This window comes from Mauremys reevesii, linkage group 7, assembly GCF_016161935.1.
Source record: "Mauremys reevesii isolate NIE-2019 linkage group 7, ASM1616193v1, whole genome shotgun sequence".
Taxonomy (NCBI): domain Eukaryota; kingdom Metazoa; phylum Chordata; order Testudines; family Geoemydidae; genus Mauremys; species Mauremys reevesii.
The window spans coordinates 26,390,487-26,403,751 of record NC_052629.1 but is presented as its reverse complement, the minus strand read 5'-3'; the positions used below and the strand labels follow the sequence as shown (position 1 = coordinate 26,403,751).

The window sequence follows — 13,265 nt, the reverse complement described above, 5'->3', positions numbered from 1 at the left end:
TTTTATTATGTAAAACAAGTCCATGTGACTCATGGTCTTTACAAGACCTACCTCTCTGCCAGTCTCTTTTTCAAATTAATAACCAAGTACTTTTGCTTTACAGGAGCTGAGTTGGGAGACAGAAGGCGGTAGCTTTCAGTGGGCACACATTATAGCACTGCTGAAATGGACCCAGCTGCTGGGTTGTCATCTGTTTTAAGCTCACAGAGACTGAACAGCGGCCAACCGACGGCCCCATCCTTGGGGCCTTAGGCACATCCTCGGGGTGCAGACCCTCTGTCTAGTGCTCCCCCTCCCCCATGAGAGTTGGAACCCACCCAGCTGCCTAGCCCCTATTCTCAGATTCCCTGTTGCTTAAACTCACCCTACCCCAGAGTTCTGCCAAAAGGTGAGAGAGTCTTCTGGCTTTCAGTTTAACTCTCTCCTGAGGCAGTACAGTAATTGTTGCATATAATGAACTCAGATACTTTACTTAGGCTTTGTCTACACTGGACTTTTGTCAGTAAAACTTTTGTCGTTCAGGTGGGTGAAAAAACCATCCCCCTGAACAACAAAAGTTTTACCGATGAAAAGCGTCAGTGTGAACAGTGCTTGGTTGGCGGGAGGGCTCTCTTCTGCTGACAAACAGCAACAACACTGCACACATTTTAGCAGCATGGCTGTGATGCTAAAAGGTGTGTAGACACAGCCTCAGAAGTCACCACTGCTCTTTTACTTAAGAGATAAAATGCAAGACATTACAGATCATTTAGAAAAACAATGAAAAACCTAAATGCAAAGCCGCTTGTGAGTTCACTCTTTCCCTGGAAGTTACACAAGCAGAGTCTCTAGCCTCATCAAGCCACTACATGCTGGGCTGCAAGCTGCTACATGCTGGGTTGCTTCTTCCTTATCGTAAGCTGAAAAAAAATGGTCACAAAAAGAGCTCCTACCTTTTTGTAACTTTTAGCCCGCTTTGTCAGGTGACATCCCGCTCAGCCTCCTCAGGTGATCAAATTCCTTCCAGGTGACCTCTCCCCTGATTAACTAGTGTATTGTTTAGAGCTATTCCGTTTCAATGGGAAAGCATTTCAGATTTATTGACCTCCTATTGTCAGGCCTGTACCTCTACTCTGTTGGAATTTTGGTCTAACATGGAAGCAACAAAAGGACAACAGAAGAGAAAGGGCTGCAACTTCAAAATGAAGTTTGTAGCTTGGTAAAGATACATACAGAATGTTCATAATCTCAGAGGATGCAAAAACTGTACAGAGTACTCAAACTGTTAGAGCATGGCAACCTGATTTTCAGGTCTCCTATTTTAGAAGTGAGAAGAACATGCTCCGCATGTCCACTTTTGAGATGGGGCTCTTCCTTTTCCAATGGCTCAAAATCTTGCTTTTAGCCTTACCAAGGTTACATGGTACTCAAATTTAAAAAGACAAGTTATAGGATTTAAGGCTGACTGCCTTGCTCCTCAAGACAGTGTATTTTGAGGAACTTATCTGGCCAGCTTTTTTTTTTTTTTTTTTTTTAAGTGATTACTGTCTGGAATGTTCACAATAGTCCTGGTGGAACTGGATTAGTGAGCACAGAGTGAGGGTGCACATAAATGCAGTTATTATATGACTATCACCACAATATGTGGACATACACATGCAAGAGATTTTAAGTCTGACAAAATAGTATCTATGCAACATTGCTTCTAAGAATTAGTCTGTACCTAAAGCACAGTCGCAGCCACATACATTTGAAACTCCATCAATTTTAATGGGTGAGCACCTACTGTGACGAGCTGGGGCTTCTGTCTGAACTAGTTCTGAACTGTGGATGATATTATGAAATTGCATCATGAAATTTCAGTGGCATAGAAAGACATGTATGTTGATCCATCATGAGTTAGAAGGTTGTGTTATGTCTTTGCCAGGCCAGAGACAACTGAGTGATGAGCACTCAAAGATGGTCAATTCAAAGTATGACACCTTAGGACAATGGGTTTGCTCCAGCTGGGCACTTCCTCCTCTTGTCTATGGGCAAGTGAGGAGGGGCAGCAAAAGAAGCTGGCAGCCCCAGTAGGAGTCTATACATGAATTCACAAGGGTAACAGAGTGAAGGAGAGCCATTTTGATCAGATTAAGATGAGAGAGACTGCTGAAGGGAGAGGTTTGGTAAGGCAGCAGAGGACTGCACCTGCCTGTCCTGACAGAACACAGATGATCCCCCAAGTACTCCCAAGGGAAGGATGAGCTACTGTGGAATGCTACATTTGGGATGTATATTTTTGTACTACCTGTACTCTCCTGTACTTTACACGATTAAAGATAAGAGAACATAAAAGGGTAATGCTATACCCACACATACACACTCTGTATATGCTTCACAACTATTACGTGTCACTGAGAGTTAAACTGTAAACCAAAAACTTCACACTTTCGGGTGGAGTTCTGGGACAGGGATGTGTTTAAGTAGTGGGGAGTCTGAAGGGTCAGTGCCATGCCAGAAGGGCTAGGTGGCTAGATATTGGGTTCCAAAACTCCAGGGGCATGAGGGGGAAGGGAGAGTATATGTCAGATAGAAAGTCTGCACCCTGAGAATTTGCCCAGGGACCCCAAGATTAGGGCAGTGTCTGGACTCCACTCAGCCTGCAGAAGCTTGAAACACCCCAGGGATCCAACAGACAGGGGGTTGGATTCCCCTCAGAGCTATCCAAATAAGTGGCCAAAATGGGACACTTGCTAGAATGCGTGACAACAACATGCAGATATCTGCAGGACTGGAGTCTAAACTCATCCCTTTATTTCAAAGAAGGATCAAGATACACCAATGTCCAAATAAAGCTTAAAATACGATAGAAATTCAAGCTACCTTTTAAGAATTTATGAACACTTGTTCTGTGAAGCAATCACACTGTTAGAAAGCACTTCAAGTATAAATAGCAAAATATATATAGTTAGTATTTGACTACAGAAGCCAGCATCTTTAACACCGTCCAAATACCAACACACAATGCTTTCAAGAGAAACACATTTATGACAGTGTTAACAACCTTGGGAAGCCTTAAAAAAAACAAACACTCAAGATGTCAGTCTGATAAGGATCTTAGGTTCCTTCCAATATTTAGGCAGCTCCCTGACTTATCACCCCTGAAATTAAAACAGGAAAAAGGTATATAGTGAAGCTAAACAAATTTTAATGTTATCCATAGTACTCCACTAACCAGATTTGAAAGTGACTATTGCTTGGTCTATGGAGTTAGGTCAACATAAGTTGCCTTATGTCAACCTCATTATGTCAGTGTCTACACTACAATGATGCTTCCCTTAAGTAAGTGGCCCATTATAGCAACATAGTAACTCCACCAGCAGGCACAGTGCTTATGTTGATGTAGTTAGAGCAATGCAGTGTCTGTGTACACAGTGCATTACTTACATTGTTTTTTGTCTCACACTGTGAGCCCCTCCCCCCACACCACTGTTGACAGCTGGGTGTGGGCTCCCAGCCTTCCCCCTGCCCGGCGCTGACATCCCAGAGTTCTGTTGCTGCCTCCTGTGTGGGATTGAGTGGGAAGGAGAGCCTGTCCAGGGTCAGACTCTCCTTCCTTGCCAAATCCCTCACCAGGAGGTGGCAGGAGGACACTCAGCTGTCAACCCTGCAAGCAGGGCCCACAGTGGGAGCCCCAGGGCTGACCAAGTCGCCAGAGCTCAATTTCAGGGCAGAGAGCCCACCAGCAGTGAAATTGACAATCTTGTAAGTTTCACTGCTATTATTAATTCTCATTTTGTCTCCAGCTCAGGCTGTAAGCAGATCCCCAGAGCAAAATGTGAACTAACAGCAGCTGCGAAACTGACAAGAATGTTAATTTCATTGCTGGTAGGCTCCCTGCTGTGAAACTGAGCAACCTTCTGGGTCACTGTGAGCCCAACATCTGCCTGACAGCAGGAGGTGGGGGAAGCAGCTGTGAGCCCCCTGCATACAGATGAAGCTATCAGTCCCAGGGCTGCCAGGCTCCAGCTGTCAGTGTCCCACAATGCCCCACTTCAGTCAGTGGAAAAGCACCACCCACTGAAGAAGCAAGTACGCCTCTATCCTGATATAACACGAATTCGGATATAACGCAGTAAAGCAGTGCTGCGGGGGGGAGGGGGGGGGCGCGCAGGGCTGTGCACTCCGGCGGATCAAAGCAAGTTCGATATAACGTGTTTTCACCTATAACGTGGTTTCACCTATAACGTGGTTTCACCTATAACGTGGTAAGATTTTTTGGCTCACAAGGACAGTGTTATATCGGGGTAGAGGTGTATGGACATGAACCGCTGCTTTAATTATTGTGGTGGCTGTATGCCGACTTAAGTTGACTTAATTCTGTAGTGTAGACAAGCTCTAAGGAACATGGTCATACCTTTTGATCTCAAGGACACAAGCATATCAGTATGCTGATATACACAATAGACCAGTCTTGTTGCTTTCTTGTTTGTTTTAAAGAATTAATTTAGTATTATGTCTGCTGAAAAACAGCTGTCTATCGATCAGATAGGGCAAATTAGAGAAAGTAGTAAGATCAATCAATCACAGTTCTAATTGGTGCTTACAAAACATTTAAACTGAAGCCTACATTTATAAAGTAACTTTAAACAAAGTTAAGCAATCCCAGAGCTATCGTTGCCTGTGAAATCTGGGGTTCTCAACATGGAGGCTTTAGGCAAAATATTCCCCTGAAATAAGGAAACTACAATTGAGATTTAAACAATCCACTTTTAAGAAGTCTATCTTTGTTAAGTAACTGAAACGCTTGCTTTATATTATCAAATTTCTTTCCTCAATACTATTCTTCAGCTGTTCTCAAACTTTCCTACTTTGAAAACTACATCCTTCTATATGCAATAAATCTAATATCTATCATCATTTTGTATGACCAGTTTAGAGCCATCACTGATATCCTGAAACAGCGCACTTCCATTTATTTAAAGATATACATATAAAAAAAAATCCTATATCAATCTCAGCAAAAAAGATTCACTATAAATGTATAATAGCTGTTATAGCACACAGATAGCATCAGAAAGAAAGCAAACTTCAGTTTTCTATATTAATCAAATAGGTAAAAAAAAGTTTTGAAAATGTACATTTCAGATAGAACTTACCTGTATCAGCACATAGTAACAATCCAAATAGATTATATCTCACCACTCAGAATAGTATTTTCATTAAAACAGCATCATAACAGAAACAGATGCTGAACATGATCTTTTATGTTAAAGAAATACCTCTAACTTTAAAACTAAAAGCACTTTTAACTTCCTCAATAGTTGCAAACTAAACATGAGTACTTAATAAAGAGTTTATAGAAAAAAGTCTCCATTTGTGTATTTTATGGATTTGACACCACTTTGTGTACTGTCATTTTCAGATTTCTTTGTAGAGTTAGTTCTCCCCACTTACATCTCTTTTTCCATAGAGCAAAAGATAAAGACAGTTAAAAAAATATATTTGTAAGACCACAAAAAGTGACAGGAGATTTGCAGATAGTAGTCTATACCATCATGACTATAATGCAAGCTGATAATGCCCCATCAAATCAGTTTATATGGACAGCTTGGTAAAAAAAAAAAAAAAAAAAGACTGAGATTTGACACCACAATTCAATAATCAAGGCCCAACCTCAACACCTAGGATCAAATACTGCAATGCTCACTATAGGTGCGGACTCTCAGACTTCAGTGAATGCCACAATGACAAAGAGAGGCACAATAGCTGAGCCCAATGAAGGACTGGGGGACCAGTTATTTTTTTTAAATGTGATTATAAATATTCCTGTTTAAAGACAAAAGGTGAGAGAAAGAACTAACAAATGGCAAAGGCTAACAGTATTTCAAGTGTAGCAAATTATAAATATAACTAAGGTTTCAATCATGTAAAACACATATGCTTTCATATCAATGGGACTACTTACAGGTATAAAGTTAAGCAAAAGGTAAAGCATTAAGGAGTATCAGGAGCAAATAAGTCTACAAGATTTTGATTTATATGGGGGGGAGGGAGGGAAATAAGGCCAAAAAATGAAAAATGATTTTTAAAATGTACTTTGATATAGAGCTAATGAAATGTCCTTCATTTGAAGTCCATGCTTTTCATATAAAATTTAAGACACTCTTCAAAAACACTTAGAAATAAAAGATCCAGCTAATACCTTCAGTTGACACAAATTTTACTATGAAAGAAGATTTTATGAACAAATGGATGAAATTTTAAATCTCAGCCAAAAGACTGAAGAAAACGCTAAGAGCCACAACACCACATGAGTAAACTTTCACAAATATTGGGCTCAACGCACACTTGAAGGAATGGGGTTAAGTAGGGCACGGACCTCACTTCCCATGCCAACAAAGGGGCCCGCTGCACACAAGGGGATTCACTCATATTATAGGGTAGCAAACACCACCATCATCCTCTGTGGGATACACAATGGAAGGGCAATTTTAGTATGGTGATGTGTTAAATAGGAGATCTGTTGGTGAAGGTTGCTTAGAAATAAGCTGAATCAGCACATTATCTAGTAACCCTGGCTGTACCCCTTCTAATGAAAATACTGTCTACTTCAGATTGCACTGGCCAGCAGTTATGTGAGCCTTGCAATACTAGACGTCATTTTTGGGGAGACTTTCTGTCACCTTGAGGCAAGATCACTGCCAGATTTAATGTAGTTTGTGATGCTAAAGTGATGAAGCCACAACAGGTGCTTCTGTTTCACTTAGGCAGAACTCCTGTTGATTTAATAGGTACTTAAAATCAGACTCATAGTTGGAAAGTGTGTTGTTAAGAGTTTTATAAGTTATAGCTATACAGTTTTTCCTATCAGACTATGCCAAGGGATGGAGCTTAAGTCTTTCTAACTTGCAATACATCCTGTAATAATGTGCATTGGATCTTTGATAATATACATTTCTTCCACATTGAATTCTAATGTTACAAAATCACTGAATGAGGTAGTAAAACGTACTCGCTATTTAGAAAGGCGAGAGCTTCTGATTATATACAAGTGTCCTGCTAATCAGCAGTGACTGAAAGGTAATTTTATCATAGTAAATATTTTGCCAAAACTGGATTGTTTCTTAAAATATAAGCAAGGGTGGCTCTTTAAGCTTTTTCACGGACAAGAGGTTTAAAGAAACAAAAAGACAGTGTTCTAGGAATGCCTGAAAACCTATTAATTTACATAAATTCACAACTTTAGAGTGTGTTACAAGTGTAGAAATAATCAGCTGACGTATAAATCCCATCTCTAATCTGAATATTATCTGCTCCAATAAATTGAGTCTCTTCACATGCCAGATATTTTGGAAGCAATGCTGTTTCTCCAAAACAAAAGTAACACGAAAACTAAAACGGTCTCATAATATTTTTGCAGTGAAAAATAATATGGATGAAACAAACTATGTACAGAAAAATACATTCAAAAGTAATTCCAGAACCAAGAACAATGCACACAAGTAGATAAAGTATGTGTGTGTTTTTATTTTTATTTTTAATGTAGTAGAAACTCAAATACGTGAGGCAGCATATGGCATCCTCTTTACAAGCATGTTTCTCAAACTGGGACAATCTGAATATAGGAGATCTTTTAAAAACAGAGACTGTAACTCATTGAAACTCATATAGCAACACTATACACATCAATCTTGATTATTTAGAAGTGGACTTTTTAAAGCAAAATGTTTATCGTTTTACCATTCTTATTCCAAAATGCTCTACAAGTCTAACGTATTTCAACTGCGCTTAAAAGGATACTTATTTCCTACCCAAATGTCCTTATTTATAGCTTTCAAATGTCAGCAGGTATGAATAAAATCCTTCATTGCCACAGTGAAATTCTAAACACTGCTTTTTAAATTCATTGCTAATGAAGGAGCCTCCCTCTCTGCAGAAGGCAGAAACTTGACATGTCTGACTACCTTTCTTTAAAAAAAAAAAAAAAATTACCACTGTCAATACCCCATCTCCCTGGTGATTATAAATGAAGAGGAGGAGGAAGCCACCTTCTCTGTTATGCTATCTTGTGAGAGCAAGCCGTTCTGAAAAGCACAGGCACTAGCTTAGTCATCGCATCCTCCCCCCGTTCCTACACACACCCCATCCTCCGGGATTCACACTGGGGCAGGAGAATTGCAGCACCAGCACCGACTCCTCGCACGAGTCGATAGGCGCGACACGTTAGACAAAAATAGGTGTTGGTGTCTGGGTCTAAGGCGGGGGTGGATTAAAGTGAATGCAGGACTGGGAGTCACTGATACCCCGACTGGGGACCCCTATGACACGGCGATTCCTGCTCAACCGCGGGCCGCAGCGCCCGGACCCCCCTTCTTACCTTCCGCCACGTCCTCGTCGATAGCCCCCTTCACCTGGGAGAAGCACCACTGGAAGTCGTTACCACCTCCTCCTCCGCCACCTCCTGCCACCCCTGCGGAGACAGAGCGCGGTGAGGGCGAGCGGCGCGGGCAACCCCAACCCAACCTGACCCCTAACCCGGCCCCGGCTCCCCCACCAACCCTGGCCAGGCTCTTCAGTGCTCGGCCCGGCCCGGCTCAACCCCCACCCAGCACCGGCTCGGCCAAGGCCCACACGCGGTCCGGCTCGGCCCGAACAACCCAGCCAGCCCCACCGAGCCAGCTCCGCCTCCCATGCCCCGGCTCCGCGCTGCCCGCCCAGGCCTGACTCGCTGCCCGCCCCGGTCGGAAGGCAGAGCGCCCTCCACCCGGCCCCTACCCTAGGCCAGGCCCAGGCCTCCCCAGCTGACGGCCGCGGCGCTGCGTGCGTCCCTCTCACCTGCCATGTCGCGCAGTGTGTGTGGGGCGGGGGGCTGCGGGGCCCACGAGGGGGAGGCGCCGGCCGGGACCGGGTCAGAGCCGCCGCCGCCGCCGCACACAGCTGCAGCCGCTGGAGGTTTTGGGGTTTCAAAATGGCGCCCATTGCCGGTCGGCCTGATCCGGTGACGTCATCCGGCTGCCTCCCTCCGGGAGGGGGAGCTGGGAGCGCCGGGCGGTGCAGGAAGCAGGCGGAGCCGGGCTCGAGCTGTGACGACGGGGGATACAGGGGGTGTGGGGGGACCTGGAGGACATAGGGTGGCCGAAGGGGGAGGCCTGCTGGGCTGGGGCTGGCTGAGGTGGGTGCACTGGAGGGGGTGGCCTGTTGGCACCCAAGGAGGGGCAGTTTATCCCCTTTGAGCTGTAACGGCCGCCAAATGGAAACCTGCTTAGCTGGGGCGGGGGGATCCTGAACCAGGAGGAGGGGGACAGGCTGGAGTGGGGTGGCAGCTAGGGTATCACCCAGTGCTTAATTTGTGCCCGTTCTGAGCCCTGGCAGTTCTGAGCCCCGGCACCTCTGGGCTTGCTGTGTCAGTATGAAACTACAGATGTTGCTTGAGCACCAGTACCTCTTTCATTACCAATTAAGCACTGCTAATGCCAGGCTGGGGGAAACGGTTCCTTCAGGCTGAGACCAAATGGGCAGCGAGGTGGTATAAGGCAGAGGTGACGTGTAGGGGAGCATGTGGGGGTCCAGTGTCTCCCTAGATGGGCCTGCTGGGGGGCGGAGGAGGGGTTCTGTCCTTCCTCTGTGCCTGCCCCCCCAGCACGCTTGTCCCTGGCAGCCAGGTCTGAGCAGGGAGTGGCAGGGGTGGGACCAGCAGCTTCTCATGCCAGCCATGCTGGGTCACTGTAGCAGCTGCCTGAGAGAGTCGGGCTGGGGAAGCGGTGGTGGGCTACCCCCTGCCTGGGCCTGGCTGCTGGGGACACAGGCCGAGCAAGCTGGAGCCCCCTCTTCTCCAGGCATATTTCTAACTTGCTTGGCCCCTGTCCATGGCAGCTGGGACAGGGGCGGGGGGTGGCCCGCTGCTTCCCCAGCCAGGCTCCCTCAGGCAGCTATTGCACAGAGCAGCAACCTGGAGTGGCCAGCTTGAGCTGTACGAGAAGTGCACGGAGAGCAGCCAAACATGGTGGGGAGACACAGTGGGAGATGGACAGAGCCCACTCCGGCAGTAACTCTGGTTGGGTAGGGTGAGCGTGGCGGCCCTGGGCTGGGTGCAGGGGTGGGTTGCTGAGCAGAGGAGACAAGTGTCCTCCCCTTTAGATTGTGCCCCCCCCCCCAGTATGGGGAGACACGGATCATCTCTGGTACAAGGCAGCAAGAGAGGAACAGGAGGGATGAAAGGGCTGAAGTGTTACTATTGCCGTGTTTAAACACAATGCTAGCTAACCTTTTTTCTGTCTCAGTTTGGCTGGTCGGTGCAGCTAATGTTGGATAAACTGTAATGAAGTTCAAAATCAGAGGCGATATAGACCCCAACTTGGTATGCAGGTCCTGTTGGGATCCTGGGCGAGCAGAAGCCTGGTATGCAGGTGAGAGGTAAAAGGATTGGACCTGGGAAGGTTAGGCAAACATCATCTCCACACATCAGGGCACTCAGAGCCAGCATTGACAAGATTGAGCCGTGGTGGTTGCACAGCTGAGAGCAGTTGCTTAGCATTATCCTGTGAGATCAATCAGGACAGAGAGAGTAGATCTATATTGGTGTTTCCATTCTCCATGCCAGTTTATGCAATCATTTCAGTAACACCATAATCAACAGGCCACAAAAAGAGATAATACTGTCAGGAAGATATCTGGCTTCTAAGCTGGCTAGATAGATTCATGGAAGATAGGTCCATCAATGGCTATTAGCCAGGATGGGCAGGAATGGTGTCCCTAGCCTCTGTTTGCCAGAAGCTGGGATTGAGTGACAGGGCATGGATCACTTGATGATAACCTGTCTGTTCATTCCCTTTGGGGCACCTGCCATTGGCCACTGTCGGTAGACAGGATACTGGGCTTGATGGACCTTTGGTCTGACCCAGTATGGCTGTTCTTATGTTCTTAGTATGCTGGACATATTTTTGCTTTTAAATCCCCCATTAATGGTAGGCTCCTCTGCCCCCCACCCCCCTTTAGTCCTCTGTTCGGAATCCTACACTCTGAGCTAATACCATTGACGTATTACCGACTTTTAGTATCTTTATTCCTTACCCTTATACTGTTTTTTTTCTTTAAACAGCCATATGTCTTTATAGTTTTAAGGATCTGATTTAAATCCAAAATAACAAGGAGAATTCAGAGTTGATTTACCATTCCTTGTTAAACCGTGCCATTCTAGTATGGAACTAAATAGTATTATAGAAATGTAGGAGTTGAAGGGACCTCGAGAAGTCATCAAGTCTAGCCCCCTGCTCTGTGGCAGGACCAAGTAAACCTAGACTATCCCTGACAATTTTGTCCAGTCTGTTCTTAAAAATCTCCAATGCTAGGAGTATGTACTGCTCACATTTCCAGCTTGGGACAAGGTTCCCTTTCACATACAACAGTAGTCTGTCCACCTTTCTTCCCAAGTGTTTTTTTTTCCTCTTAATAAATTTAATGCTCACAAAATGTATTTTTGAAGTCCTCTATTTATGTGCAAGGACATTATAGACAATGGCATCTGCAAACTTCTGACTGCTGCCCTGCCAGTGTACATCAACCATGATCTACTTTAGAGAGATCAGTCTTAGAACAGTTTATGTCCATTCAAAACCTCAGCACTATGAAAAGTGCACTAATAACTTGTATTTTTTTCTAGCTAATGCCTTGCACAGCTAATCTATAGTATCAGTCACCCAAGAAGTTTAATTTATACAACTTTATACACAAATGGTACTTTCATGGAAAAATGCCCTGAATCTTTCATTTTAAAAAGGAAAATGGTGTCAGTGTATATTAGAATCCCTTAAAAATCCTTTAGGCCTTAATTAATTAAATGCAGCATACCACTGAAGTTGCATGTTATTCATTAATGCCAATTGGATTTCCTATTTTAAAATGTTCTTTTTAAAAAACAACAACTTCATCCTGGAATGATACAACATGAAGTAATAATATAGACCCCAATCTTGAAAGCGAATCCACGCAGATGCTACTGTGGGCTCCACATGGGCGCAGGAGTCCAACCAGGCATATCATCCTGCAGTATGTGGGCCACAGGTGTATCTTCTAGAGGCCCAAATCTCCATTTAATTCTGACAAAGTCATTTTGACATTATAAATGTGGGACAAATGTAATGTGATTTCAATTCATATTAATAGAAATAACATGGTTTTTAAACTAGTATAAAACCAATGAACACTTCTTAGGAGTAGGATGTGCACATCTGGGTTACAGACCACATTTTATTTATTGCTTCTCCCCTAGTCTCATTTATCTTGTTTTCCTGTAGACTGGTTTGTTTGATTAAATATACAATGAAAAAGAAGACACTTGCATTATGAAAGAGCCATTGCAACACCATAGTTAACGTTGCTGTCTGTTTTGCACTTAAAGTGAGAGTTTAACCTATGTTTTATATGAGAAACACAGTGAGTGAAATCCTGACCCTATTGAAGTCAATAGAGGTATGTCTATACTGCATTTGGGAGGTATGATTCCCAGCATGGGTAGACAAAATAGCATTGTAGATGTTGTGGTACAAGCGGCGGCTTTGTCTAGCCAATCGATCTCAGACCCAGGGGGTTGGGTTGGCCTGGACTTGGTCAGCAAGTCCAAGCCACTACCATTGCCGTAATGTCCACCCTGCTCTTTTTAGCACACTAACTTGAACAGAGCTAGCAAAAGTCTGTCTACCTTTGTTGGGAATCATATGTCCCAGCTGCAGGGTTAGACGTTCACTAAGAATCTTGTCATTAACTTCAGTGAAAACAGCATTTCACCTAGTGTACCTGCCCCCAATTTTCAGTCAGAATCTCTCTCTCAAGTAAACCTTGAATTTTCTGAGGAATTTCAAGAAGATTGGTTAATTCATAAATGTCTAAGGCTCATAATTTTTTGAACTGCTCTAGCTCAGTGGTCCCCAACACGGTGCCCGCGGGCACCATGGCGGCATTTCGGCGGCGACACCTCTTGATGATGCTGCCTCTTGGCAGCATTTTGGCGGCGACGCTTCTTGGCTTTGCCGCTTCTCGGCAGCATTTTGGCAGCTGCTTGTCTAGCAGCCACACTCCTCGGCGGCTAGTCGTCTGGCGCCCGCTACATGGAAAGGTTGGGGACCACTGCTCTAGCTTAAAATGTATGTAACGAGAGTTTGGGCTCCTTGGCGTTATGCAGTCATTTTGTTACATAAAGAAAAAATAGCATTCTTTGTCATAACAATCTTTATGTGCCTCAGGTACCCAATGGAGGATATATGTGACTGTGACTTCTCCAGAAATGTGCAGAACAGATATCAGGC

At 44.5% G+C, this 13,265-nt stretch overlaps 1 protein-coding gene and 1 long non-coding RNA gene across 2 annotated transcripts in view; one reads left to right on the top strand and one right to left on the bottom strand.

Annotated features, from left to right (window-relative positions):
* Positions 1–8,957, bottom strand: part of PPP2R2D (protein phosphatase 2 regulatory subunit Bdelta) — a 45,406-nt gene extending 36,449 nt beyond the window's left edge. Inside the window, exons 1-2 of the mRNA XM_039481141.1 lie at positions 8,800–8,957; positions 8,342–8,434 (exon numbers count right to left, since the gene is read on the bottom strand). Of these exons, the coding sequence (XP_039337075.1) occupies positions 8,342–8,434; positions 8,800–8,806 (100 nt within the window). The 5' untranslated portion in view covers positions 8,807–8,957. The remainder of the gene's footprint in view (positions 1–8,341; positions 8,435–8,799) is intronic.
* Positions 8,043–13,265, top strand: part of LOC120368715 — a 72,662-nt gene continuing 67,439 nt past the window's right edge. Inside the window, exons 1-2 of the long non-coding RNA XR_005582737.1 lie at positions 8,043–8,452; positions 10,245–10,370. This is a non-coding gene — a long non-coding RNA (uncharacterized LOC120368715). The remainder of the gene's footprint in view (positions 8,453–10,244; positions 10,371–13,265) is intronic.